The following is a 27171-nucleotide window of genomic DNA, read 5'->3' as shown; positions in this document are numbered from 1 at the left end:
TTCATTTCAAGTCTGTTTATCTTTTTATCATTCCAATTATATTTCTTTTTTTCTCTTTTTTATTTGGTTGTTTCTTTCTTTGTTTTTAGTTTATTTCTTTCTTCTATTCTCTCCCTCCCTTTCAACCTGTCATATAAATATATAAATATGTATTATAAATTTATCAGAGAAGAATAGGAAGGGTCTATAAATGTTTAGTGGATAGGAGCTTTATTTTGTTGAAAAGAGGGTATAGAGTCAATTATACTGGATATTAATGTTTGACGTGCTTTTTTTTTTTTTAAGCATTTGTCTTCCAAGGACAACGAAGAGGATATATCTTATGTAATTGAGAGTGATGAAGATTTAGAAATGGAGATGCTTAAGGTATGTTTAAAATTATGGAAAATTAGTTCCAGTTCTATCCATGGGACATTAATTAAGTAAACTATTACGTATTTCTAAACAAGTCCCACCACAATGAGATTGCTATCTCTTATGTAACATTAGATTTTGTTTTCCATTTCATATTTCTTTTTTCTTTCATTCTTTTTTTTAAAGCTGCACCTGTGACATATGGAAGTTCCCTGACAGGGGTTGAACTGGAGCTGTAGCTGGGGCTTACACCACAGCCATGGCAATACCAGATCTGAGCTGCATCTTTGACCTATACTGTGGCTTACAGCACTCCAGATCCTTAACCCTGAGCGAGGCTAGAGATCAAACCTGCATCCTCACAGAGACAACTTCAGGTCCTTAACCCTCTGAGTCACAACGGGAACTCCCATTTTATATTTCTTTCTCTCTTCATATGGTCTGTGAATAATGTTGCAGAGGTAGTGTAACTAATTTTATGTACTAGAAGATATACAAATATGTTTTCTGTTCCCTCTTAGTTTACTTTCTTTTAATCTTTTCCTCGAACATGGGTAGTGATTCAGTTCTCCAGTATTGAAATAGGTTTCTCTTCCCATCCATGTATATCCACCTTTATTTGGCAGTTCTGTTTTTTTATATTCCATATTCTTCTTTACTTTCTTTGGTTTTATTTGCTGTGGATGTTTTCTATTTATTATATATATATATAATTTTCTGATGTTTTAAATGGTTCAGTTTTCTCCTATTATCAAAGTTGAAAGTATTATTTTATAATATACATATTTTCTACATTTTTACTCATCCTCCAATTTCTTTGTCTGGTCTTATGAACCAAGGATGTACAATAAGAAAAAAACTAAAAAAAAAAAAAAAAAAAAAAAAGCTAAATTTAGTGAAAAATGAAGAAAAACACAGAAGTTCTCCATTATGCATACTTTGTAGTCCTCATCTTTCAGTTGATGTGATTTTTCTTTTTATGAAATAAGAATACGTTCCTGATTCTTTAGTTTTGAGAGTGTAGTGGGTAGTGATTATGAATGTAGATTCTGAATGCAAATGTGGGTTCAAATTCTAGCTTCTTCCTTTATTAGACTTTGGACAAGTTTCTTAGCTTTTTGTAATTGTTGTTTTGTTTGTTTGTTTTTTGGTTTTTTGCTTTTTAGGGCCACACCCACGGCATATGGAGGTTTCTAGGCTAGGGGTCTAATTGGAGCTACAAGCTGCTGGCCTACACCACAGCCACAGCAATGCCAGATCTGAGCCGTGTCTGCGAACTACACCATAGCTCATGTACCATGATGGGAACTCCCAGTTGTAATTGTTTTTAAGGTGTTACTTATGAAGAGTTTACTAAGGAGCCTAGCATTTCCTAAGTGTTTAGTAAATATTAGGTAACAGGAATAAAAAGAATGTAAATAAGAACTCATACTCCTTTAATGATCAACCATTTCTCTGAGGAGTACTATTGAAATAGTGCATTTATAGGAAACTTGCAGATATCTACAAGTTTATATTATATATTGAACTTCTTAGAAGGCAACCTGAATCCTCATCTGAGAGAACTTTTTTCCAAAATATTTTCTAAGTATGGTTGTTGATTAGAAGAAAAAATCAGGAAGAGAATTGCTTTTTTTTCCTTTTCTAGTCCTGAAATGAGTACACTTTTACAAAAAACTTTTAAACTTATTAGATGGAAGGTTTACTGTAAAGAGAAAATCAGAACTGTGGTTTAATAATGCTTCCTGTTATTTCTCAGTGAGAAATTTTACAAATGAAGCAATACTGAAACATCCTCAGGTTTGTTGAAGACTAGATTATCTAATCTTCATTTGGGGAGGAAATCAGATATCAAGCCAAAATGACAACAAATAAACTTTATTCCACATTGGTAATATTACTTTCCTAAAATTATTTGAATCTTTTTGTTTTGTTTTGACAATTCCAAAAACACATTTATTGTTTGCTTATAGTTTAAACCTTATGCTTACTCAAAAAGAATGTGACTGACACGTGATATAGAGAGGTTTATTACAAAAATAAAAACCCAGATCTACCACTTGTGAATTGAAAACATTCAATTATGATAAAGAAAAAATAATCTAGATTCAAAATTTATGATAATTTTCCCCAGGGGCAGTTCATTATATGCTATTAATGAATCCTCTTTATGCTGGCAGCATTCCATCTTTGGCTTTGTGCCTTAGAAACCATTCTTGTGCACATATTTAAACTGGAGCACACATGTTCTTTTGTGGTATTGCTTGCACATCTGCCAGCTTTGAACAAAATTGTAGGCTCTGTTAATAATACTTCTTTTGTGTTTGCTGAAAAAGATACAAAACTGTCAATGATTTTGCTGTTAAAAATTCTTTTAAACGTTCAGTCTTTAGAAAATCTAAATAGTGGCACAGTAAATCCAAATCATACAAAATGCAGAGAAATGGAAGGAAATCTGGGTCTTCCTTTGGAAGAAGATGAAGATGAGAATGAAGCTGTTGTAGAGGAAGAAGAAGAAGAAGGTAAGCACTATGATGTTTGAAATGACTCATCTCTGATAACCTACCATTGATTTTAAATTAGGGTCCAGGTTTTAAACATTTTGGAGGTCAAGGATTTTGTGACATGTAGTTAGTTAGGCCCTAAAACCTTGTCATTAAATCCCTCGGTGCTTTGGTCTTCATAGAGCACAGTCTTACTATTTAGAAAGTAAAGTAATAGAAGTGTTGTGTCATATGGTGAACAAGGTGACATGAAACTTTTCATCTGGAATTTTATATTTTGTTTGTCAAAATCAAAAAAATCATTAATAAGAACTCATAAGTTAATTACTTATATTAAACATTATTATTACAAATAGCATAGATGCATAATATCTATCCTTCAGGGGCTTATTACTTAAAACAAATGGCACAATATCAAATACCAACATGGACTGATTTTCATCCTGTCTATGCCAACTCTAGTAAAGAATCCACTAAATAAATCTTCTATAATTTAAGTGTGAGTGATGTTATTCATTATGACAAGCCGTGGCGTCTTCTCATAGAGTGGAACTCTCTGGAGCTAGATTTCATCAATGTTATAATGGGGAAAATTTAAAATACATTTTGTAGGTGGGAAGTAGATGAAAATTTTTAGGAAGTTTTTTTCTTTTGTTTTCTTATATTCAATTGGGACAAATATTCATTTGTTTAGTGATGAATTATTTTGATTCTTTTGCTTTGCTCTTTCCTGGCTATTTATGAACCCCTATACCTGATAAAAAAATGAAAATTAGTGGGGTAAAATTAACATAGTTCCATTCTGCTATGCAGTTGGAATTTTGGTCAGAGATTTTGTGGAGTGGTAATTAAAGTGGAGATTTGTTTTTATCTATAGATTTTATTTGTGACAGTAATGTGATTACTGCTTACTATTAATAGAAAGTAGGTTATATTTTGAAATTGGATTAGTGTTTTGCTTGCCATAGGTGGCTCTAAATGTAAGTTTTTAGAAGTATAGCAAGTTTCAAAGCATTTTTTGGGAGGGAGCTGGCAAAATGAATCACAACAAAGTTCTAATCCTTAGTATTAGGTAATTAATTTAAGGTTTACCTGAAGTCATGACTGGTAGCCAGAGGACAAAATTGGCTGAATGTAAAAGACTGAACAGTGACCTTTGATGCCTACTACTATTTTCTTTAAAAGAAGTCTGTCAAATAAACTTATTGCCTCTCACTTTGTGCACTTCTATTTTCACATAAATGCCCATTTTACCTTATTTTAAGACTACTTGTTACCAGAACCTACCGCAAAGCAAATTAATTGCCTCAAGACATACTTTGGCCATTCCAGTTTTAAACCGTGAGTATAATCTCAGTTAATTAAATTGCATATTTACTATTTCCTTCACAAGAAAGGCAAATAATCCATCCATTTAACAGGAAAAGTACAACTTCATTTTAGTTTATACATGCCACATTGTAATTTTTCTGAGTGACTATAAAATTATTTTGAAGTAATTTTTATGTAAAATTCATGTCTGCAGATTGTTTTTATAAGTGAGGAAAATGGTTTTCCATACTATAGAGAGCTCTGGGTAGAAACTAGTTTAAGTACATTAATAAATTAATCTTAATGTTGACTTGTATTTTATTAAATAAGTATCTGTGTGCCTGTTTTGTGCATCTTACTGTGCAAAGCATGTTGATGTAGTACAAATTCATAAGACAGTAGTTTTGAAAATGGTGATAATCATATCATTTTTAACATAGTCAAATATATTTACATCCAAGGGGGTACATTTATAAGTATTAAAATGAGATGAATACAAACTAAATGAAGAACAAGTAAATTTGAATAAAACTCTACATTTATTTATTTATATTTTTAAATTTTGTGGGGTTTTTTTGAATTTAAAATTTAATTCGTGGAAGCATTTCTTTCCTTTTTCCTTTTGACCTTAAAAAAATTTTTTTAATTGAACTATGTCCTACACATAGAAAAATGCACATAAGTGTTTATATAAATGAATTTTTACCAAGTAGGCACTCAGTGTAACCAGCATTTAGATAAGAAAGAATAGATCATTATCAGCATACTAGAAAATCACTTTTCCAATTGATTTTCCCCTCAACATTTTATTAAAAGAAATTTCAAAGATATAGTAAAGTTGAAAGGTTTTTTTTTACTATGAATAACTGTATATTCATCATTAACTCACTGTTAACATTTTATTGTACTTGCTTTATCACATATTATCTCTCTATCTACTTTTCAATCTATTCTGTTTTTAAAATGTATCACAAGTATAGACTCCTTGCTCTTCCCTCTAAGTATTTCAGCATGTAAGTCATTAACTATAGTTATTTTTAATTTTTTAATTTTAATTTTTTGCTTTTTAGAGCTGCACCTGTGGCATAAGAAAGTTCCCAGGCTAGGGGTTGAATCCAAGCTGCAACTGCCGGCCTAAACCACAGCCACAGCAACAGCAACATGTGATCCAAACCACATCTGCGACCTACACCACAGCTCATGGCAATACCAGATCTTTAACCCACTGAGTAAGGCAAGGAATTGAACCTGCATCTTCATGGATACCAGTTGGGTTTGTTACCACTGAGCCACAACTGGAACTCTTATGTTTTATTTATTTTTTTACTTTAAAGCTAACATTTACACACAGGGAAATGGTCTATCCTTAAGTGTTTAACATTTGCAGATCTTAAGTGTACATGCACACACCCATGTAACTTAAATCCTTTTTAAAATATGGACTATTATAGTCACTCCAGAAATTTCCTTCATTTCCGTCTTCAATCATTCCTTGCACCTAGAGCATTTCTCTTATTTATTTTATTTTATTTTTATTTATTTATTTATTTTTGTCTTTTTGCCTTTTCTAGGGCCGCTCCCGTTGCATATGGAGGTTCCCAGGCTAGGGGTTGAAGCCAGAGCCACAGCAATGCAGTGTCCGAGCCGCATCTGCAAACTACACCACAGCAACGCCGGATCCTTAACCCACTGAGCAAGGCCAGGGATTGAACCTGCAACCTCATGGTTCCTAGTCGGATTTGTTAACCACTGAGCAACCACAGGAACTCCTCTTATTTATTTTAAGTCAGTGATATTTGTTGAATACCTCAGATGAAGCTTGGAATTTATTTTATACTTTGGATATATAAAATAAAACTTAATACATATACAGTAGAAATCCTACTTGTTCAGTCAGCTTGAATGGGAGGTTGGTCAAATGGGGCTTTTGTTTTAAAGTTCTAGGGTCCATATATTTTTATTGAAGCTCAAAAATGTAAAAAAAATTCTAGGGGAAATGAAAAAATTAAATGGGTTTCCCTTGGGTTTCTTTTTGATAAAACAGACAGCTTTTTGCTTTTCATTCTCCAGGGTTCAGTGGAAAGTGATTCATTCCATATTGGAAGAAAGAAGAGATAATGTTGTTGTCATGGCAACTGGTAAGTTGTACTCAAGCAAATAACCTAATCTTTTAAAAAAATAAAACTTAAAGGTTTTGAAATGCTTCATCTTTCCTTAAACTCTCAAAATACAAATACGTATACAGATGGTATAAAATATAGAAGAGACGGAGCTGAGGATAGATGCTCACATTTATTGTATGAATTAGCTCTTTGGAAGGTAGCACAGTAGTGGTCACCATCTATCTCATATACGTACATTGTAAGAGGAAATCAAAGCACCAAGTTTTATTTCTCTGAGTGTATTATTTTTATTTTAAGGGTATGGAAAGAGTTTGTGCTTCCAGTACCCACCTGTCTCTGTAGGTGGGATTGGCCTTGTCATCTCTCCCCTTATTTCTTTGATGGAAGACCAAGTGCTCCAGCTTGAGTGAGTAATGGTTTCATTGCCACATTACCACCCCTCCCTTTTTTTTCTTCCTGTGAAGAAATTATTTGATTTATCATGTATGTTAAAATCTAGTTCCCAGTGACACAGAAGTGTTGCTTTATCTGTTAGTAATAAATGGTACTTTATAATAAATGATACTCTTGCACTAGAGCTTACTTTTTTCCTAGAGTTCTAGAAAACTCTATTCGAGGCTACCAGATAGCCCTAATAAAAAATTTTTTAAGAGCAAACTTTAATGCCAGTTTACACTGCATATGGCCAATTTCTCTTCTCCTTTGGTTACCCTTCTTTAGTTTGCTTTGTAGTATGTAAGTGGAAGTGTATTTTTTAGTTGTGAAAAAAAATTTAGATCTCTTTAACTTGAGCTTGCAATCTTTTGCAGTCTTTTTGAAAAACATACCTCAGCAATCTATCTTCTAATACAGCCCTTGAAGGAATTTATCAAATTAGTGAGTTACAAAAAGAGATTGCAAAGAAGAGAATGTATGACATTATATTTCTTTGCTCCTTCTCACTTAAAAACGAACTTGACATGTGTAGTGTGTACATGGTTCCAAAATATTTGTTTTTTTTCTTACAGAATGTCCAACATTTCAGCTTGTTTTCTTGGATCAGCACAGTCAAAAAATGTTCTAGAGGATATTAAATTGTAAGTAATTTGTATGATTTCTTATCATGTGATCAGGTGTCTGTGGTATGTAGGAGGGTTTTTTACACAAAAAATTTTTGTTTAATGCATGGGCAGGGAGTTCCTGTTGTGGCTCAGGGGATTAAGAACCTGACTAGTATCCATGAGCATGCGGGTTCGATCTCTGGCCTTGCTCAGTGGGTTAAAGATCTGGCATTGCTGTGGCTGTGGTGTAGGCTGGCAGCTGTAGCTCTGATTGGACCCTTAGCCTGGGAACTTCCATATGCCACGTGTGCAGCCTTAAAAAGCAATAAAAATAAATAAATAGACAAAATGTATATAATTTTAAAATGTACTTTCTTTTTATAGTATATTATAGAACTCTTAATTTAAAAATTTTCAAACTCATATAAGCCTATATTCAGTTCTTAGAGTAGAAGGCTAGCATTATGATCATAGAATTTTAAAATTTTGGTTTTGGAAAAGATCTTGGAGAGTATCAGTTTTGTTACATTTTACAGATGAGAAAACCAAGGCCCAGAGAAAGAATAGGCCCAAAGTCACCCAATGAATTAAGGGCTGAGCAGGGACTGGATTCTTAGATCTTTTGCCCCACCAATCCTGTCATAACATAATTCCTAACAAGAATAATGTCTCAAGTGTTTGTGCATATATATATATTAACCTATATTAACATATATATATATATTTATAAAAACTTACACACATCAACGTGCATTTACTGAGTTTTGATAAATGCATACAAATAGGTAACCCAAACCCCTAGCCAGATGTAGAATATTATTGTCACTCCAGGGAGTCTCTTCATGTTCTTTCTCAGTCTGTCCTTCTATTCACTATCCGAAAGCAAACCACAGTTCTGTGTTTTCTACCATGCTTTTGTTTTGTCTGTCCTAGAACTTCATATAGAGGAAGTCATGCCATGGAAACTCTTTTGTTTAACATTTCCTTTGTTCAGCACCATATTTTGAGAATTCCCCATGTTCTTACAAGTATCAGTGGTATTATTTTGTTATATGAAATTAACACAATTTGTTTTTTCATTTACTTATTAATAGTTATTTCTAGTTTTAGATAATTATTCATAAAGTTGCTATGAATATTCCTATAAAATCTTTTTTTGAACGAGTGTTTGCTTTTCTCCTTAAACATTTTAATCACCTTTATTGAGATATAATTGACATACAAAAAACTTTACATACTTAAAATGTGTAATTTGATAAGTTTTGACATAAAAACACCCATGAAACCATCTCTACAATCCAGATAATAAACACAAAGTAAACTTCTCTCCAAAGTTTACTCAGACCTTTTTGCAATCCTTTCCTCCCACCTTTCTCTGCCTTCTCCACCGCACTCACTAGGTAACTACTGATCTGCTTTGTGTATATGTTAGCTGCTGTAGATTAGCTTATGTTTTCTAAAATTGTATATAAGCTGAATCAGTCATACAGTATGTACTCTCTTTTTTTTTGTCTGGTTTAAATCACACAGCCTAATTATTTTGAGATTCATCCATGTTGTTACATGCATCAATAATTCATTTCTTTTTATTGCTAACTAATTACATCTATGGATATGCCATAATTTATCTGTTGACCTGTTGATAGGCATTTGGATTATATCCAGTTTGGGGCTATTCCAATAAAGCTTCTATGAATATTTGTATACAAGTCTTTGCATGCATATATATTCTCACATCATTGGTATAAACCAAGTAATGAAATGACTAGGTCATGTGGTGGACAGTTGTCTAACTTTTTTTTCTAATTGAGGTAAATTTACATAATACAAAATTGACCATTTTGGAGTTCCCATTGTGGTGCAGTGGAAACAAATCTGACTGGTATCCGTGAGGATGTGGGTTTGATCCCTGGCCTGGCTCAGTGGGTTGGGGATCCAGTGTTGCTGTGAGCTGTGGTGTAGGTCATAGTCATGGCTCAGATCCCAAGTTCCTGTGGCTGTGGTGTAGCCTGGTAGCTTAGCTCTAATTGGACCCCTAGCCTGGGAACTTCCATATGCCACAAGTAGAAAACCTCCAAAAAAGCAAAAAAAAAAAAAAAAAAGCAAAATTCACCATTTCAGTCATCTTAAAAATGTGAAGTTCAGTGATTTTTAGGATGTTCACAATGTTGTACAACTATCACCACTATCAAAACATTTTTATCATCACCCCCCATCCCCCGCAAAACCTCCATATCACAAGGCAGTCACTCCCCATTGTCTCTCCCCCACCCGCTTCCAACCACTAACCTAATTTCTGTTTCAATGCTTTGTTTAGTTAGGATATTTCATATAAATGGGTTCATATAGTATGTGCCCTTACGTGTCTGGCTTCTTTCACTTAGCATAATGTTATCAGTACTTCTTTCTGTGGATGAATAATATTCCATTGTGTGACATACCATATTTTATTCATTCATCATTGATTCAACACTTAGGTTATTTTCACATTTTGGCTGTTATGATTAATGGTACTATGAATATTTGCGTACACATTTTTATGTGAACATATGTTTTCAGTTCTTTTGTGTGCACGCCTAGGAGTAGTATCTCTGAGTCATATGTTGAATATGTGTTAACTTTGAGAAACTGCCAGGCATTTTGAAAGTGGTTGTACTGTTTTACATTCTCATCAGCAGTGTCTTAGAGTTCCATATCCTCTGCCATCACATGCTATGGCCAGTCTTTAATTTTAGCCATTCTAATAGTATGTTAATGTGCTTTAAATTTGCATTTCCCTAATGACTAATGATGTTGAGCATTTTTTCATATACTTATTAGCCATCTGTATATCTTCGAGGAAGTGTTTATTCACATCTTTTGCTCATTCTTGTTTTTTCCTTATGAGTTTTGATAGTAATTTATATATTCTGAATATAAATCTTTAATATATGATTGGCAAACATTTTCTTAGTTTATGACTTTTTTTTTTCTTTTTAGGACACACCCACAGCATATGGAGGTTCCCAGGCTAGGGGTCAAATCAGAGCTGTAGCTGCTGGCCTACGCTACAGCCACAGCAACGCAGGATCCGAGCCAGTGTCTGCTATCTACACCTCAGCTCTAGCAATGCCAGATCCTTAACCCACGGAGCAAGGCCAGGGATCGAACTAGCGCCCTCATGGATGCTAGTCAGATTCGTTTCCACTGAGCCATGACGGGAACTCCAAGTTTATGACTTTTCATTCTCTTTAACAGCTTTTTTGAAGAGCAGCCATTTTTCATTTTGATAATGTCCAATTTGTCAATTTGTTCTTTCTTGGATTTTGCTTTTGCTGTTACTTTTTGGTGCCTCACTCAAGATTACAAAAATTTTCTTTTATGTTTTGTTATAGTTTTGTTTAGATTTATGGCCCATTTTGGGTAAATTTTGTATATTGTACCAGGTATTGAGTACAATTCTTCCTCCCTTCCTTCCTTCCTTTTTTCATAGGGATATGCATTTGTCCTAGCTCCATTCATTGAAAAGACTATCCTTTCTTCACTGTATTGCCTTTGCACCTTTGTCAAAAATAAATTGAATAAATATATGTGGGTTTATTGCTACACTCTCTATTTTCTGTTATATCAATCTCTTTGTCTGCTTGGATTGTAAGCTTTGGAATCAGGGAGTACAAGTCTTCCAATTTTGTTCTTTCAGAGTTTTTTTTTTCCTCTTCTGGGTCCTTTGTGTTTCCGTAAGTATTTCAGAATCACCTTTTCAGCTAAAATGCCAGCAGGGATTTGATTGGGTTTACATTGAATCTAGATATCTAAAGAATTCCACTCATGGCTCAGTGGAAACGAATCTGACTAGCATCCATGAGGGTGCCAGTTTGATCCCTGGCCTTGCTCAGAATTTACAGTTCTTACTGTTTTACACTGAAGAAGCTGAGGCACCCTGGAGTTACGTAATTGCCTAAGATCTCTTGGGTTGAAAGAGGTAGAACTGAGATTCAAACCTGGACAGTCTAGCATCAGAGCTAATTATTTATACTATTTCCTGTGTTAATTAGAATACTGAGTTAATTTCATGAGATTAAAAGCATATCTATTTTATTCTTAAGTGTTTTGTTCCTAATTCCTGGTGGAAGGACCACATCTGGCACACAATAGAGTAAATATTTCAAAGTCTTTTCATATTTCATTGCTTCATTTTATTTAACTTGATCTATGTCCTCACTTGGTAGAATGGAAAAGAGACTCTATATACATATTTTGCCCTAGCCCTAACCTTTGTTGCAAACATTGTCTTAATTAGGATTCTGTCTGCCCAGAATAGAGATCAGTCAGGCTAGTTTAAGCAAATGTTGAATTTTATATTAAGAATACAAGGCTGTCTTGTGAATTCCTCTGAAAAGAAATTAGCCAGCTCTCAGGAGGAGACTAGAATGGGTATTAAAAATATACTACGGCTTTCGTTTTATCTGTAGCTGCTGCGTGTCTTCCTCATTCTTCTCTCTGAGGAAGTAAGCATTCTCTGCTTTTCTAGTCATAAAGTAGATTGCTCTGCAGCTTCTTCGTCTTCTTCTTTTTTTTTTTTTTTAAACATGTTACAGGTCTTCCTACTTGGAGACTGGTTATTTCTTGGTCAGATCCCTGATTCTAGGATAGAGACTAAGTGACTTGACTTTCATATGCTTTGAATCTCATATCCAAGAAGATGTAGGCAAGAGAGCAGAATACACAGGAGAAGCATGGGTACTGTGGGTTTAATCATGGAGAAAGAATCAAGGGTAGGCTAATGGGTTGTAGTTCTCCAAGAGGGTGGTAAGTGGGTGGATTTCTAACACATAAAAGGTTTTCTGTAGGCTTGCTCATTTAACTAAAGCACTATAGTTTTGAGGCCAAACTGCTGGTAATTAGAAGTTGGCTTCCAGTGGCACCTTAATGCCGAGTACTCCCTGACTGGTATTGCAGTGTTTTATTTTGATGCATTGAATTGAAATCAAAGAGCCAATATATGTGGATATATACACATATATAACGTTCATTTTGCTTTTAGTAGGTAGCATAATGTATTATTTAAAAATTTATCAGGTGTTATGGTTTTCAGTTGTATTCTTTAGGTGATTGTTTTTGTATTTTCTTTCCTGTTTCTTTCTTTCTTTGTTTTTACAGAGGAAAATACCGCATTGTATACTTAACTCCAGAATTCTGTTCAGGTAACTTGGACCTACTCCAGCATCTTGAAGCTAATATTGGTAAGTGGTACGACAGAATCTGTAAGTATTTATTAAATTGAGATATTCTTTAAACTTATGGATCAATATCAGATTTCACTGCTCTTAGGGCTTATTTTAAATCCGCTCTCTCCTCCAGGAAATCTCTGCCTCTCCAATTTGGTGTCTCTCTTGTCCTATCCCATAGTACCCCATAATTCCTTCTTCCATAGAAATTAGGCTCCTGCATTATAATTACCTGTTTATATATCTTTTCTTCTGCTAGACTGTAAACTTTTCAGGGAAAAATGCTGTTATTATTTACTTATATTTCCTTAGTGCAGTGACTGGCACATTGTAGGCATTTAAGTATATTATTGGTAGAGTTTCCTGGTGGCTCAATGGGTTAAGGATCCAATGTTTTTACTGCTGTGGGTCACTGCTGTGGCATGGGTTCAGTCCCTGGCCCTGGAACTTCTGCATGCCACAAGTGCTGCTGAAAAAATATTGTTGAATCTTAAATTCTGTGAAATTATAATTCCCCCCTTTTCATAGTCTGAATCCAAATTGAATCAATGTAGTGGTTCTCTATCCTGTTGTTCATGAGAATCGCTGTTCAGACTTTAGAAAAATACAGGATCCTCCAGCCTTGAAAATTGTGATTTAGTGCTGTCAGCATCCAGTTTGTTTCAGAGGTGATTCTGATGTGTAATCAGTTTGAAACCACGATACCTTTGCTTATTTGCCTTGAGTGAGTATGATTAATTTAAAGAATTAGTAAGTCAGAGTCTGTTTCCTATAAAATGTAAATATAGGCTTAGTCGCTGGCACCATTTTTTTTGTCCTTAAAACATTTTTGTCTGTTTTTTTGTTTTTCCTTTCTTGATGGTTAGGCTCTGTTGTCAGAGTTGTAATTATGGCTTCTGTTGCAATTGCACATATTTCAAACATTCAGTTGAACCAACCAATTTTAGTTTCTAAATAATATGATCTCATTTTATTATTATGTATTAAAGTAATTGTTGTAGGTAAAGTTTCTAACACTGCAATATCTCATTTGATGGTTACTTGCGTATAACTCTAGGGAAGCATTTAATAGTTGTTCTAAGAATGTAATGGAAACAAATATATGTCTTTGTAGTATATATTAGAATATCAGCAAAAGGAGTTCTCTTGTGACACAAGCAGGTTAAGGATCTGGCATTGTCGTTACTAAGGCTTGCTGTGGTACAGGTTTGATTCCTGGCCTGGGAACTTCTACATGCTCAGGTGAGGCCAAAAAAAGAATCAACAAGAGAATGATGGTGGAATTTGACATTGGATTAAATATATTATCAAAAAAGTGCATCAGTTAGCTGTTAAACTCCCTTATTGGCATTTATATTTTTGCTTTTAATGGAAAACACAATTTGCAAAGATACAAATTTGGTGTTTCTTCTGTTAGGTTGTATGAAGTTTTTATGACTATCTTACTTCAGATTAAACCCAACAACCCTAGATATATAAATTCTTTTATTGTAAAAGTTAGGGTCTATGTCCATAGTGGTCTGGATATGGATAAGCTAATCAATAATTAGCTTCAGTATTTACTTAGATCTTTTGACAGGTAGTTCTGATTCTCTAATTTATTTTTTGCATTGATTAAAATATGAACACTGCAATTATTAGAGCTGATACTCTGCATAGATAGATGAAAATGCTGTTTTTGGTTGACTGTCAGTGTTGAACAAAATAGGATAAATTCTTTCTGAAATATTTTTATTTGTGGGAAATTATAGAATGTTTGCAATAGTAAATATATATATTTTTATATGTGTAGTAGTTTGACATTTAGCTAATCAGATTTATGATTTTTATGATGTGTTCTTATTTAAGTAGTATGGGTTTATAGCAGAAGCAGCAAACAGAATTTTATATAGAGACACTTTAAAAGCCTTCACACCTGGGAGTTCCCGCTGTGGCTCAGTGATAATGAACCTGACTAGTATCACTGAAGAGTCAAAAAAAAAACAAACGAAAAACCCCCAAAACAGCAGACACACCTATACTTGTCTTGTTACTTTGGAAGTAAGACTTGAATGACAGGTGTGCCAAAATGAAATATGTCTTGGACCTGGTCAGACACTTGGATTTGCATATTTGAAGTTACGAATTGGCAGAAGCTTGCCTCCACTGGTTTTGAGGGATACAGTTCAGCTCCAATAAAAGCTAGTTAGTCAAACCTGTAATTTTAAGGAAGGTTTTTAAATAAGGGAGGAGCTATCATCTTAGTTTTAACCTCTTCAATTTAAAATCTGGGTCATTTAGTTTCTAAAGACAAATAATTGTAATGGTAACATTGAATTTTCCCCAGCCACTCAGCAGTAAAAAGAGAATTTTAATGCTAATCAATCTGTATTTGCTCTTATTTAGTAGATTTCTTTTTTCTTTCTTTTTTTTCTTGTCCAACCTTATTGTAGTTGGTAGTCTCAATGAATTGTAATTATTTGCACGTCTGTCTTCCTCTTTTAGAGTTGTGGGCTCCCCAAGATCATGGATTGCACTTTATTAATCATTTTATTCCTAGAAAAGTGTGAACATAGTGAGCATTTGATAACTATAATAATAATAGTTTTTTTTTAAACTAATCTATTTTTTATTCCAGGCCCTATCTTAGCATTTTATGTGAATAACTTAATCTTCAGAGTAAAAATTTATTAGGTACTTTTATTATCTACTTTGGGAAACGACACTTGGACATTTAAGTAGCATGCTTAAGTTAGTATAAATGGTAAGCCAGGTTATGCATCTAGGTAGTCTGACTTCAGAGCACTTGGCCTTAATCACCCACTAGTGGCAAAACATTATAGATAAGTATCAAGTAGTGCTCATCCCCATTGAAGGAAAAAGTTATTATCTGTCTTAAGAATTAATTTGGTAATCAAGGGCCAAAGCCCAACTGTCATTATTTTGAAATATCTGAAGACATTTTAGTGAATGGTTATATAATAAGGCCCTCTTCTGAAATGCATTACTACACACTCTTGATTGTGGGTGTGTGGCATAGGAGTGGAGCAGACAGGTTGCAAGGCGAAGAAAGAACGAATTACATTCCTTCTTACCTACTTTGTACATAGTGTACTATTTTGTACTTAGTATTTTGTCATCCTGTCTTCCAAAACTGGCATTTCAGAAGAACTCTGCAAAATAATATGCGATCAGTCATAAACAGTGATGCATTTAATCTCAGTAGAAATGTGCTGATTCTTTCTATCTCTTTTGATAGCTAATCCATGAGATAAAATTGAAAGTATTACCAAAGAGAAATAGAACAGCTCCTTATTTTTAGGGCCTTATCATTGCAGATGAGTGATAGCTTTGAGGATGAATAGTAAGTAATTAATTTCTCTGAGGAATAATGATGAAATCTGAAATTCAATAAATACGTTGTTTGAAAAATACATCTTTCCCTCTTCTATCCATATGCCTTTTATCCATATATCTCCCCTCATTTAATTTATTCTCAGTAATGATTTTTTTGTCTTATCTGATGTATTTATGCTTATATTTTATATGAACCAAATACTTTGATTTGAATTATTTATTCTATTTCCTGTAATATTTATATATTCTAAGTAAGGATGGTGATGATGATTTACAGCAGTTTATAACCTTTTTTGAACTTTAATTTTCCCCATTTATATATATTTTCTTTTTTTTTATAGGTATCACAGTTATTGCTGTGGATGAGGCTCACTGTATTTCTGAGTGGGGACATGATTTTAGAAATTCATTCAGAACTTTGGGCTCCCTAAAGTCAGCACTCCCGTTGGTAAGCTTTACCAAGTGCAATGTCTTGAAGTGACTTTCTTACCGAGGGAGGGTCCGGGATTGGGGAATGGCCAAAAAGCTGACAGCTTCTCTATGGAAGGGCAAATGAATGATGTAGCAGGGGAAAGAATTTTTTAAAATCTAACCTTGGCTTCCTTCTAAGGTTGGTGTGTAATTTATAGGAATATTATAGAGCAGGAGTTGGCAAACTTTTTCTAAAAGAACCAGATAAATATTTTAGGCTTTATGGGCCACATATTTTTTTTTTCTCTCTCTCTCTTTTTTTTTTTTTTTTTTTAACCCTTTAAAAATGTAAAAACTCTTCCTTGCTCATCAGCCATGAAGAAACAGGCTGTGGGCCAGGTTTGCCTGTGGGACATAGTTTGTGGAGTGCTGTCCTAGAACGATTAGACTCTGTGCCTTCTCAGTGATACATCATGCATGTGTCCTTTTGACTCTAATTCTGGGAAAGCATCATCACCCCTTGCGTCATATTAAAAACCAAACTATTCTAAGGGGATTTTAATGAAGCTTTTAGTATTAGAGAATTCTATGTTCTTTTCTCATTATAAAGAGCAGCAAAATTTTACATGAGTGTTCTGTACAAATGGCATGTTTTACACAAATAGGTTAAAAACTTAAAATATTGGCAACTATTTTTTATTTAATTTTGAAAATTATGGCTTCACAGGTGGTCGTAAAAAATAATGTACAGAAAAAAAAGAGTTCCTGTCATGGCTCAGTGGTTAACGAATCCGACTAGCATCCATGAGGATGCAGGTTCAGTCCCTGGTCTTGCTCAGTGGTTTAAGGATCTGCCATTGCTCTGAGCTGTGGTGTAGATTGCAGAGGCGGCTTGGATCCCGTGTTGCTCTGGCTGTGGTGTAGGCTGGTAGCTACAGCTCCGATTCAGCCCCTAGCCTGGGAACCTCCATATGCTGCAGTGCAGCCCTAAAAAGACAATAAAATAAAATAAAATACAGGGGGTTTCTACATACTGTTTCCCCAATGGTGGCATCTTGCAAAACTGCATCAAGTAGAATATTATTCTTAGTTCACTAGTTTTATAAGTGTCTCTCTCTCTGTGTGCATTGTTTTATACAGTTGTATCTCATATGTAGATTTAACTACCACTGCAATCAAGTTACAGAACTATTCCAGTACCATAAAGTTCCCTGGAGCTGTCCTTTTACAGGCACACTCACTATCCTCACTACCCCTAACCCCAACCCGTGGTGACCACTAATCTGGTCTCCATTTCTATAATTTTATTATTTTAAGAATGTTATATAAATTGAATCAGATGGTTTATTTTGGAATTGGCTTGTATGAGTAAACCTAGAAAAGGTATTAGAAATTGTTATTCTTTTGATCGTTTGTCTCCTTCACCTTCTTTACTTATTAATCATGCTTATTGAGAGCTATCTTCAATAAGGCTTCTTTTTTGTTAGCTCTTCTCATAAAAATTTGATTGGAGCAGACATTACAGTAAAACAAAACAAACCAACAAAACACTTGAACCTACTTCAACAAAACATTTGAATCAGCAAGTATATCCTGAAAGAGAATCGAAGTAATATGAATTGAGCTCCAACTATGGGACTGGCCTTGGATCAATGCTTTTATCTTGGTTTACTCTCATAACAACATGGCAGCATAAATATGTTCATTACCTTTTTTTAAAAATTAAGGAAAATTCAATATACTTTTAAATTTTATTTCTATTTTTATTTTTTGTCTTTTTAGGGCCATATCTACAGCATATGGAGGACCCTAGGCAGGGGTTGAATCAGAGCTGTAGCTGCCAGCCTACAGCACAGCCATATAAATGTGGGATCCCAGCCACGTCTGTGACCTACACCACAGCTCACGGCAATGCCGGATCCTTAACCCAGTGAGTGAGGCCAAGAATTGAGCCTGTGTTCTCATGGATGCTACTCAGATTCATTTCTGGTGAGCCACAACAGGAACTCCAATATATTTTTTTAAATGTTACACCCCATGTAGTTATTTCAAAATATTGGTTATATTCCCTGTATTGTACAGTATATCCTCGTAGCCTTATACCCCGTAGTTTGTACCTCTCACTCTCTCACCTCTCTATTGCCCCTTCCCCCCTACCCACTAGTAGGTAACCACTAGTTTCATTACCTTATTGAAACAATTCTTCTCTTAGCAGTAGGATAACACACTCCCCTGGTTCCCCTCCTTCCTTATTATCTCTTATTTCTCAGTTTCCTCTGCTTATTTTTTTTCATCTTCTGCCCTTTTAACATGGCATGCCTAAAACTTTAGTCTTTGGATGCATTCTCTTTCCTTCCTGTATACCTACTTCTTGGTCATTTTATCCAACATAGGGTTTTAACTACCATCTATATACTGACAACTCCCAAATGTATGCCCTCACCCTGAATTGATACCAGCAATAGGAATATGACACTGGTACAGTTTATTCTTGTTTTACAAGTGTCTGTATATGTATGCATTGTTTTATAGAGTTTTATCTCATATGTTGGTTTGTATAATTACAATATATGAGTGATCCAGTTTCTCTCCCTCCTTGCTAGTATTTGGTGTTATTACTTTTTTTTTTTTTTTTTTGCTTTTTAGGGCTGTAGGTGTGGCATTTGGAAGTTCCCAGGCTAGGGATCCAATCAGAGCTACAGCTGCTGGCCTATACCACAGCCACAGCAACTCAGGATCTGAGCCACGTCTGCAACCTACACCACAGCTCATGGCAACGCCGGATCCTTGACTCACTGAGCAAGGCCAGGGATCGAACCTGCATCCTGGTACTAGTCAGATTAGTTTCCGCTGCGCCACAATGGGAACTCCCTACTATTTTTTATTTTAAGCATTTTACAGACTAATATATGTGCACACACACACACTTATATAAGTGTTAGCTGCGTATTCACCATCTCTCTACGTAGATGCCTGAGAGGCATCTCAAACAACCTGTTCCCAACTTCCAGATATTTTCTCTCCATCCCAGACCAGCTCTTCCCTCAGTCTCCCCCATCTCACTCAGTAGCAACTCCATTCTTGGCCTGGTGCTCAGGCCAAGATTTTTGGAATTTTCTTCAACCCTTCTTATTTTCAACAGTCTACCCCACATAAAGAGTAAATAAATCTCAAACATCTTCAGAATATATATGGAATACAATCACTTGTCTCTTGATCCTTGCTACCTACCACCTGGTACAAACCACCATCTCCTTTCCCATGGGCTATTCCAGCCTCCTCCTGGTTGGTTTGTTTTCCTCTTCCTCTCCTCAGTCTATTTTGTACAGCATCCAGAGTGATACTTCTTAAATAGAAGTCAGACAGACCATGTCTCCTGCTGAAACCCTCTGGTAGCAGACCATTTCACTCTGCATCAAGACAAACACAACATATCTTAAGTGTTTTCTCTTTGATCTCATCCTCTGCTGCTTGTCTCTTCATTCATTGGCTTCCAGCCACACTGTTTGTTCTCCTTGATGTTCTTCAAAGGTGCCATGTATCCTCCTATCTTAGGGCTCTGTTCCCACTCTTCCCTCTTTCTGAATAATTTTCACCCAGGTAGTTCACATGCTGTATCCTTTACTTCCCTCAGTTCTTTGCTAAAGTATTACTTTTTCACATAGGCCTCCTGGGCCAACATATTAAACATTTCAAATTAACTCTTTTCCCCCAGCCATTTGCATTCATTGTATTCCTTTGCTGTTTTTAAAATAGCACTTATCACTGTTTAATTTAACATGTTATATTTTATCTATGGCCTGTGGGTCCACACTACAATATTCTTTGTGGGTCTGGTTTATAAAATCTACCACAGTAGATTTGGCACACAGTGGGTGTTTCATAAATAATTGCGTAATTGAATAAATGGATTCTGATGAGAAAGCCGAGAATCTGAGAAGTAACTTTCCCACATAGGCAATGAGTGTTAGAGCCAGCAAAGCTACCCTGTGGGACACTGTGCTAGTTTCTCAAGCAAATGGCAAGAAGTTTCTGCCTGAAAGTAGCATGTAGTCCAGTAAAGGAGTTTAGTCATACCTATGAAAGTAGAAGCAGTAGGTACCAAACAAATACGTGGTGTATGGAATAGTATGAATAATATAGAAAGACTGGTAGTGTTAACAGTACCTGTAATAGAGGAAGAAGATGTTTGTATGGCAAAAGTCACTAGGCTCAGCCTTCCTTGAGGGCTGCTTTTGATTAATTTAGAATGGTTTAAAGTAAGCTTTTGGAAACTAGGAAGATTGCTTTCTGTAATCCTTTCCTAGGCCGTTAATTCTAGAAGGATTGTGTTGAAGGACTTTTAAATATTTAATGCAGTTCTGAAATACTTTTCAGCATTGAATTAAGTCTTTTATTAGGTCAGGCTGTTGGTTCCACTGGATCATTTTCATTTCTTGGGATGATTCACTATAGCACAGGATGTTTGTCAGGCAGTGGCCAAGAAAGCCTTTTTCCCTAGTGTTTTCATGAATCCTTTTTATTAGCTAAGTGGTGAAAAATGCCACCTGGTGGCTGTTGGACTCTCATTTTCCTCACTGTTCTCAGTGCTTTTTTTCTCTGAGTCTCAGTGACACTGGGACAACTAGTATAAACCTGCAGTGCTTTACACCGTATTATTTCAGTAAGTTCATAAATAGCAAAAAATCACTAAGTCATTTTCCGTAAAGATTCTTGTTTGCAGAGAATCTGACAAAATGACTCAAGAAAGAGCACCCTGGAATTCTCATTGTGACGCAGCGGAAATGAATCTGACTAGGAACCATGAGGTTGTGGGTTCAATCCCTGACCCTGCTCAGTGGGTTAAGGATCCGGCGTTGCTGTGGCTGTGCTGTATGTCATAGATGTGGCTCGGATCCTGCTTGGCTGTGGCTGTGGCATAGGCTGGCAGCTGTAGCTCCTGTTGGATCCCTAGCCTTGGAACTTCCATATGCCACAGGTGCAGCCCTAAAAAAAAAAAAGGGCAGCCAGGTAGATGGGTTTACATCAGCCTTAAAATTCTATTTAATTTAAGTAACAGGAACTATGAAGAACATGAAAGACATGTTGGATCTTTCCATTAGTTTTGCCCCAGTCCTTTCACAAAGATCAACACGTGGTAGACTCTCAGTAACTATTTGGAATGAGTGGATAAATGAATGAAGAATACTGTCATGGAGTACAGAGTTAGAATTAGCTGCATGACCCAAATTTAGAAGCAGAATAGTTCTTAAAATTTGTAGATGCGGTACTGTTGAAGTATACATCTAAGTTATTCTTTATAGTCACAAGATTAATTTACATTTTGTTGCTTGTTTTCACAAAGCTTGGTACTCACTACCAAAGAAACCAAGGCTTGTCGGCGTAAAGAACAAGAGTTCCATGACTTAAGAACTTGATATAACTGAATGACAGGGTAATTTATCACCCACACTGGTTTGCTTTTGAAAATTAAAGGGTGCAGGCTATTAATAACTATGCTGTGATGACAGGATAAACTGGGAGCATCCGAGCAAACCAGGATATATGGACACCTTTCTCATAACCAGCTTGTGTGTTATCTTTAAGCTTTACCCTAGTTTATAACTTTTGTTTATTTTCTTTACCTCTCTCTCTCTTTTTTTTTTATTTTTTTTGCTTTTTTAGGGCCACACCTGCAGCATATGGAAGTTCCCAGACTAGGGATGGAATCGGCACTATAGCTGCAGGCCTATGCCACAGCCACAGCAATGCGGGATCTGAGCCTCATCTGTGACCAACACCGCAGCTCACAGCAGTGCTGGATCTTTAACCCACTGAGCCAGGCCCACTGAGTGAGGCCAGGAATTGAACTCGCATCCTGTTTGAGTTCTTAACCCGCTGAGCCACAGTGGCAGCTCCAAACTTTTAAATGTCATAAAGCACCAAAGCTTCTAAGAGAAAATATTCTATTTATTTCTGAAGTGAGAGTAAATATGGTTCCATTAAGTTTAATATATTCCATTACTTTGTTCTGTTTTCTACGTTGTGGGAGCAAAATTCTTAACTGTGACTTTCTAAAATATTGGTGGGAAAAGAATGAATTTATAGGTGATTTTTCCTGTTAACAGGTCACTAGAATAAGGGGTTTCCTGTGGCAAAGTGGATTTAAATTAGAAGAGAGGCTAACATTTTGTTGCCCTCTCCATTTCATATTTTGAATAAAAAACCGAGGCCCAGAGAAGTTAGCCCTTGTCAGAGTCAGTGGCAAATCTGAGTAGTGACCATGTCTCTGGAGGTCTCAAGTAGGATTCTTTTCAGTCATAGCACTAATTATATCAATAGTAGCTGACACTTCTTGAGTACTTACTGTGTACAGTGAGTTATGTTCAGCACATTACACCTTTCATCTTTTTTAATATTTTTTTTCCGCTGTACAGCATGGGGACTGAGTTACTCTTACATGTATACATTTTTTTCCCCACCCTTTGTTCTGTTGCAATATAAGTATCTAGCCATAGTTCTCGATGCTACTCAGCAGGATCGCCTTATAAATCCATTCCAAGTTGTATCTGATAATCCCAAGCTCCCAATCCCTCCCACTCCCTTCCTCTCCCCTTGGGCAGCCACAAGTCTGTTCTCCAAGTCCATGATTTTCTTTTTTGTGGAAAGATTCATTTGTGCTGTATATTAGATTCCAGTTATAAGTGATATCATATGGTATTTGTCTTTGTCTTTCTAACTCATTTCACTCAGTATGAGAGTCTCTAGTTCCATCCATGTTGCTGTACATGGCATTATGTCCTTCTTTTTTATGGCTGAGTAGTATTCCATTGTGTATATGTACCACATCTTCTTTTTTTTTTTTTTTTTTTTTGTCTTTTTGGTATTTTTTTGGGCCACTTGCGTGGCATATGGAGGTTCCCAGGCTAGGGGTCTAATCGGAGCTGTAGCCGCTGGCCTACGCCAGAGCCACAGCAATGTGGGATCCGAGCTGCATCTGCAACCTACACCACAGCTCATGGCAACGCCGGATCGTTAACCCACTGAGCAGGGGCAGGGATCGAACCCGCAACCTCATGGTTCCTAGTCGGATTCGTTAACCGCTGCGCCACGACGGGAACTCCAACATCTTGATCCACTCCTCTGTCGATGGACATTTGGGTTGTTCCCATGTCTTGGCTATTGTGAATAGTGCTGCAATGAACATGCGGGTGCATGTGTCTCTTTTAAGTAGAGTTTTTTCTGGATATATGCTCAAGAGTGGGATTACAGGATCATATGGAAGTTTCTAGGTATAGATTTCTAAGTATACCTTTTATCTTATTTGGTCCTCACAGTGACTTTATGAGGTAGTTCTTATTGGAGCCATCTTAGAGATGGGGAAACCAAAGTTTAGAAAGTGAAGTAAACAGCTCAAAATCTCACGTCTAGTTAGTAGCAAAGACAGGATTTGAATTCAGGCGACTGATCCTAAACCAGATTTTTGTACTACTGTGCTGCTATTGCCTGATTTTTCTACTGACTTTTTCAAAAGGTGTCATGGATCATTCTTGTATCCTTTTTTTCACAAATGCGTTTCTTGTCTGCTCATACATTGTATTGCTTAGAAGTAAACCAAGCCCTCTTTTCCTTGTAGTCTCTATCCTGAAAACTTCTGTCCTTATCTATATGTGCAGTTGAACAATGAGCATTTTTAAAGTGCATTTATAAATTGAGTAAAGCACTTAAATTGATGAAAATGCTTTGTTGTTCTGAGTATGAGAATGTGTATTGTCCTAAGAACTTCAGCGTTTAAACTTCCCTTATCCTCAATGTCGATATTTTTATTTGTTATAAAGATATATAACAGGTATATACATATATATTAAGCCTTGATTGGAGAAACTAACTTCTTTATAAATTAGCCTATTCATTTATAAGTTGTTAGGCACTCTCTATATTCAGAAAACAGTCTGGTTGTAAGCCAGAAATCAATAAAGTTAACTTGGGGGTTTGTGTTTTTTAAATAATTTCACAGAATTTAAGGACAGATAATATAAAAATGCCAGTTATGCAGTCACATTGATTTTATTATAATTTTTTCCACTTAAATGCTGTTCCTGAACTTAATTGATTTTTAACATGAGCTTTGAGATAATTTTTAATTCTGTAAAGCTATATCGATTGTAAAAATAGTTCATAGTTTTAATAAATTGTATCTTGTTTTTCAGATTCTATAATTGCTTTTTTACAGATTGCACTTAAATTTTCACTTACGTATGGTAATTATTTCAACTAATCTGTGAGGTAGATGCAGTGTATCTGAAAGCTATATTATGAGGATACTGTATTTGTGATGAGCCAAAAAGAGTATTAAGAAAATTGTAAACTTGGGTACAGAACAACTAATGACATAGGAACAATTTTTCTGACTATGAAATAATAGTGTAGTTGATTCAAACTCCCTATGATAATGGTGACAATAATATTAAATTTAGTTTCATGGGAGATGTGTTGTTATCCTACTTTAGAATTTCTAAAAGATTACATATTTGTACTTTTCCTGGTACCTGCCATGCCTCCTGTTTTGGCTCTAATCCAGTCAAGAAGTCTCTGCTAGACTGAAAATAGAACATGTCTTGGTTGCTCAAGGAATTGATTAATATTAGATGTTTCAGGAGTTACCGTTGTGGTTCAGCAGTGCTGAACCTGACTAGTATCCATGAGGATGCAGGTTTGATCCCTGGCCTTACTTAGTGAGTTAAGGATCTGTCATCGCTGTGAGCTGTGGGTGTAGGGGTCACAGCTGCAGCCCTGATTCTACCCCTAGCTTGGGAACCTGCATGTTCCCTGGGTGCGACCCTAAAAAGACAAAAAAACAAAACCCCCCAAAAACGATGTTTCATTTTCTGCATTTTTTTCATGTAGTATGAAGTTATCCAGGTCATTGAGAGCTTTGCTTTTAGATCTGAAAAGCCATAAGCCAATGTATTTAATATAGGAGATAAAAAAAGACTTGGGCTTTGTATAGTTGGATTTTCAATGAATGAAGGTTTATAATTCATGAATTATAGGTTAATAAAAAATGAGACATAACATTCCCCTCATAAAACAAGACATAACTAACGTTCCTTTCATTTGTATCAGCACTATTATAAATGTAAAAAATAATAAAAGGAGAGATAGCTAATAAGTAGACTTAATTTAATAAGGTAGGTTGCATTTAGAAATCTTATGAATTTACAAATAAATACATCTTTAAACAGGAAAAAAAATCTTAGGAATTAGTTTTTTTTTTTTTTTCCCACCTGTGGCATATGGAAGTTCCTAGGCTAGGGGGTTAAATCGGAGTTGTAGCTGTAGGCCTGTGCTACAGCCACAGCAATGCCGGCTCTGAGCCACGTCTGCAAAATATGCTGCAGCTTGTGGCAACACTAGATCCTTAATGCAATGAGTGAGGCCATGGGTCAAGCCTGCATCCTCACCAAGGCTATGCTGGGTTCTTAACCCCTTGAGCCACAATGGGAACTTCCTATAATTTAGTGATTTATTTGAATGATTTCTGGTTTAAGAAAAGTAAATGAGAAGTTCTCATTGTGGCTCAAGGTTAAGAATCTAATGCTGTCTCTTTGAGGATGCAGGTTTGATCCTTGGCCTCGCTCAGTGGTTTAAGGATCCAGCATTGCCGCAGACTTAGTGTAGGTTGCAGATGTGGCTCAGATCCTGCGTGGCTGTGGCTATGGCAGTGGTGTAGGTCTGCAGCTATATAGCTCTAATTTGAGACATAATCGGGGAACTTCCATATGCCCCCGGTGTGGCCATAAAAAGAAAAAAGAAGGTAAATAATGTATTCAAGAGGCTGAGGAGCAAGTAAGAAGGAAATATTGTTCTTTTTCTTTGAATGAGAGTAACTTTAAAGTTGCATTTTTTGTCCTGTTCCTCTGTTCTTCCTATAATTGTCCTCTAGTGTTTTTCTGAGAAGGCAGGAGAAATGGTGGGAATTAATGAGCTCTCTCCTCTGTTAAAAATAACTTTTACTTATTTCAGGTTCCAATTGTGGCACTGACTGCTACTGGAACTTCTTCAATCCGAGAAGACATTGTACGTTGCTTAAAACTGAAGGATCCTCAGATTACCTGTACTGGTTTTGATCGACCAAACTTGTATTTAGAAGTTGGACGAAAAACAGGAGACATCCTTCAGGATCTGAAGCAGTTTCTTGTCCAGAAGACAAGGTGAGAATTGGTTGCTAAATTTTGGTAATTATTTTCTTCTTTTTAAAAGAAATGTGTTTTATTTTTAAAAAATTATTTCCTTCTAATGTATATTTAACATATTTCAAATTCTAGCTTTGGTTCAATTGTGATGTTCTATAATCAGGATAGTGACTGAAGAAATAGTCTAGTTTTAAAGGTAGAAACTAACTCTTCTAATATTTTTATACTCTGTACTGTTACTTGAAGAGGACATACACTCTAAATAATTGACAAATAAACAACAGAAACAAATGTCTAATATCTGAATTCAGTCTAGTTTACTAATTATATGACTAAGTTGAGTATTAGGAAATTTAAAAAATCATCTTAATAATACTCTTTAAGTCCTGATGCCAAGAAGTATCCAAGGTGCTTTATATAATGGATCTACTTTAATCCTTATGACTGCTCTTTAATCCTTATGACTGCTTCATATTATTTTCATTTTACTCATGAAGGAACTGTCAGTAGCACTTCTTCCTATTTGCTGTGCTTTGAGGCATTTTATATGTATGCTAAGAAAGGTTCCCTGAGCCTTATTTCCTGATCTGTCTTCTCAGTGAAAAGCTTACAATTTTCATTTTATAAAATATGTTTTTAAGTTAGAGTAGATGGAAATAATATTTCTCCTACCAGTACAAACACAAAGCAGATCTAGGAAAATAGACTTT

General features: G+C 35.5%; 1 protein-coding gene across 15 annotated transcripts in view; it reads left to right on the top strand.

Moving 5' to 3' along the window:
* The window catches only part of WRN (WRN RecQ like helicase), a 128023-nt gene that overhangs the window by 51115 nt on the left and 49737 nt on the right, over positions 1 to 27171 (top strand). For all 15 annotated transcript variants that reach the window (XR_014829940.1, XR_014829939.1, XM_085000172.1 and 12 more), the window contains 9 exons: positions 286 to 366; positions 2741 to 2876; positions 4124 to 4199; positions 6240 to 6307; positions 6590 to 6698; positions 7300 to 7368; positions 12472 to 12554; positions 16217 to 16323; positions 26292 to 26479. Coding sequence is in view for 13 of the 15 variants with exons in the window: in XM_085000172.1 (XP_084856298.1) it covers positions 286 to 366; positions 2741 to 2876; positions 4124 to 4199; positions 6240 to 6307; positions 6590 to 6698; positions 7300 to 7368; positions 12472 to 12554; positions 16217 to 16323; positions 26292 to 26479 (917 nt within the window). In the remaining 2 variants the exon portion in view is untranslated. The remainder of the gene's footprint in view (positions 1 to 285; positions 367 to 2740; positions 2877 to 4123; positions 4200 to 6239; positions 6308 to 6589; positions 6699 to 7299; positions 7369 to 12471; positions 12555 to 16216; positions 16324 to 26291; positions 26480 to 27171) is intronic.

Source organism: Sus scrofa, chromosome 15 (genome assembly GCF_054392235.1).
Source record: "Sus scrofa isolate SSC_HxYL_T2T_F1_AM1 chromosome 15, Sscrofa_HxYL_maternal_Yorkshire_Landrace_v2.0, whole genome shotgun sequence".
In the NCBI taxonomy this organism is placed as follows: domain Eukaryota; kingdom Metazoa; phylum Chordata; class Mammalia; order Artiodactyla; family Suidae; genus Sus; species Sus scrofa.
Note: the sequence above shows the minus strand (reverse complement) of the source record. Positions and strands in the feature narration are given on the sequence as shown.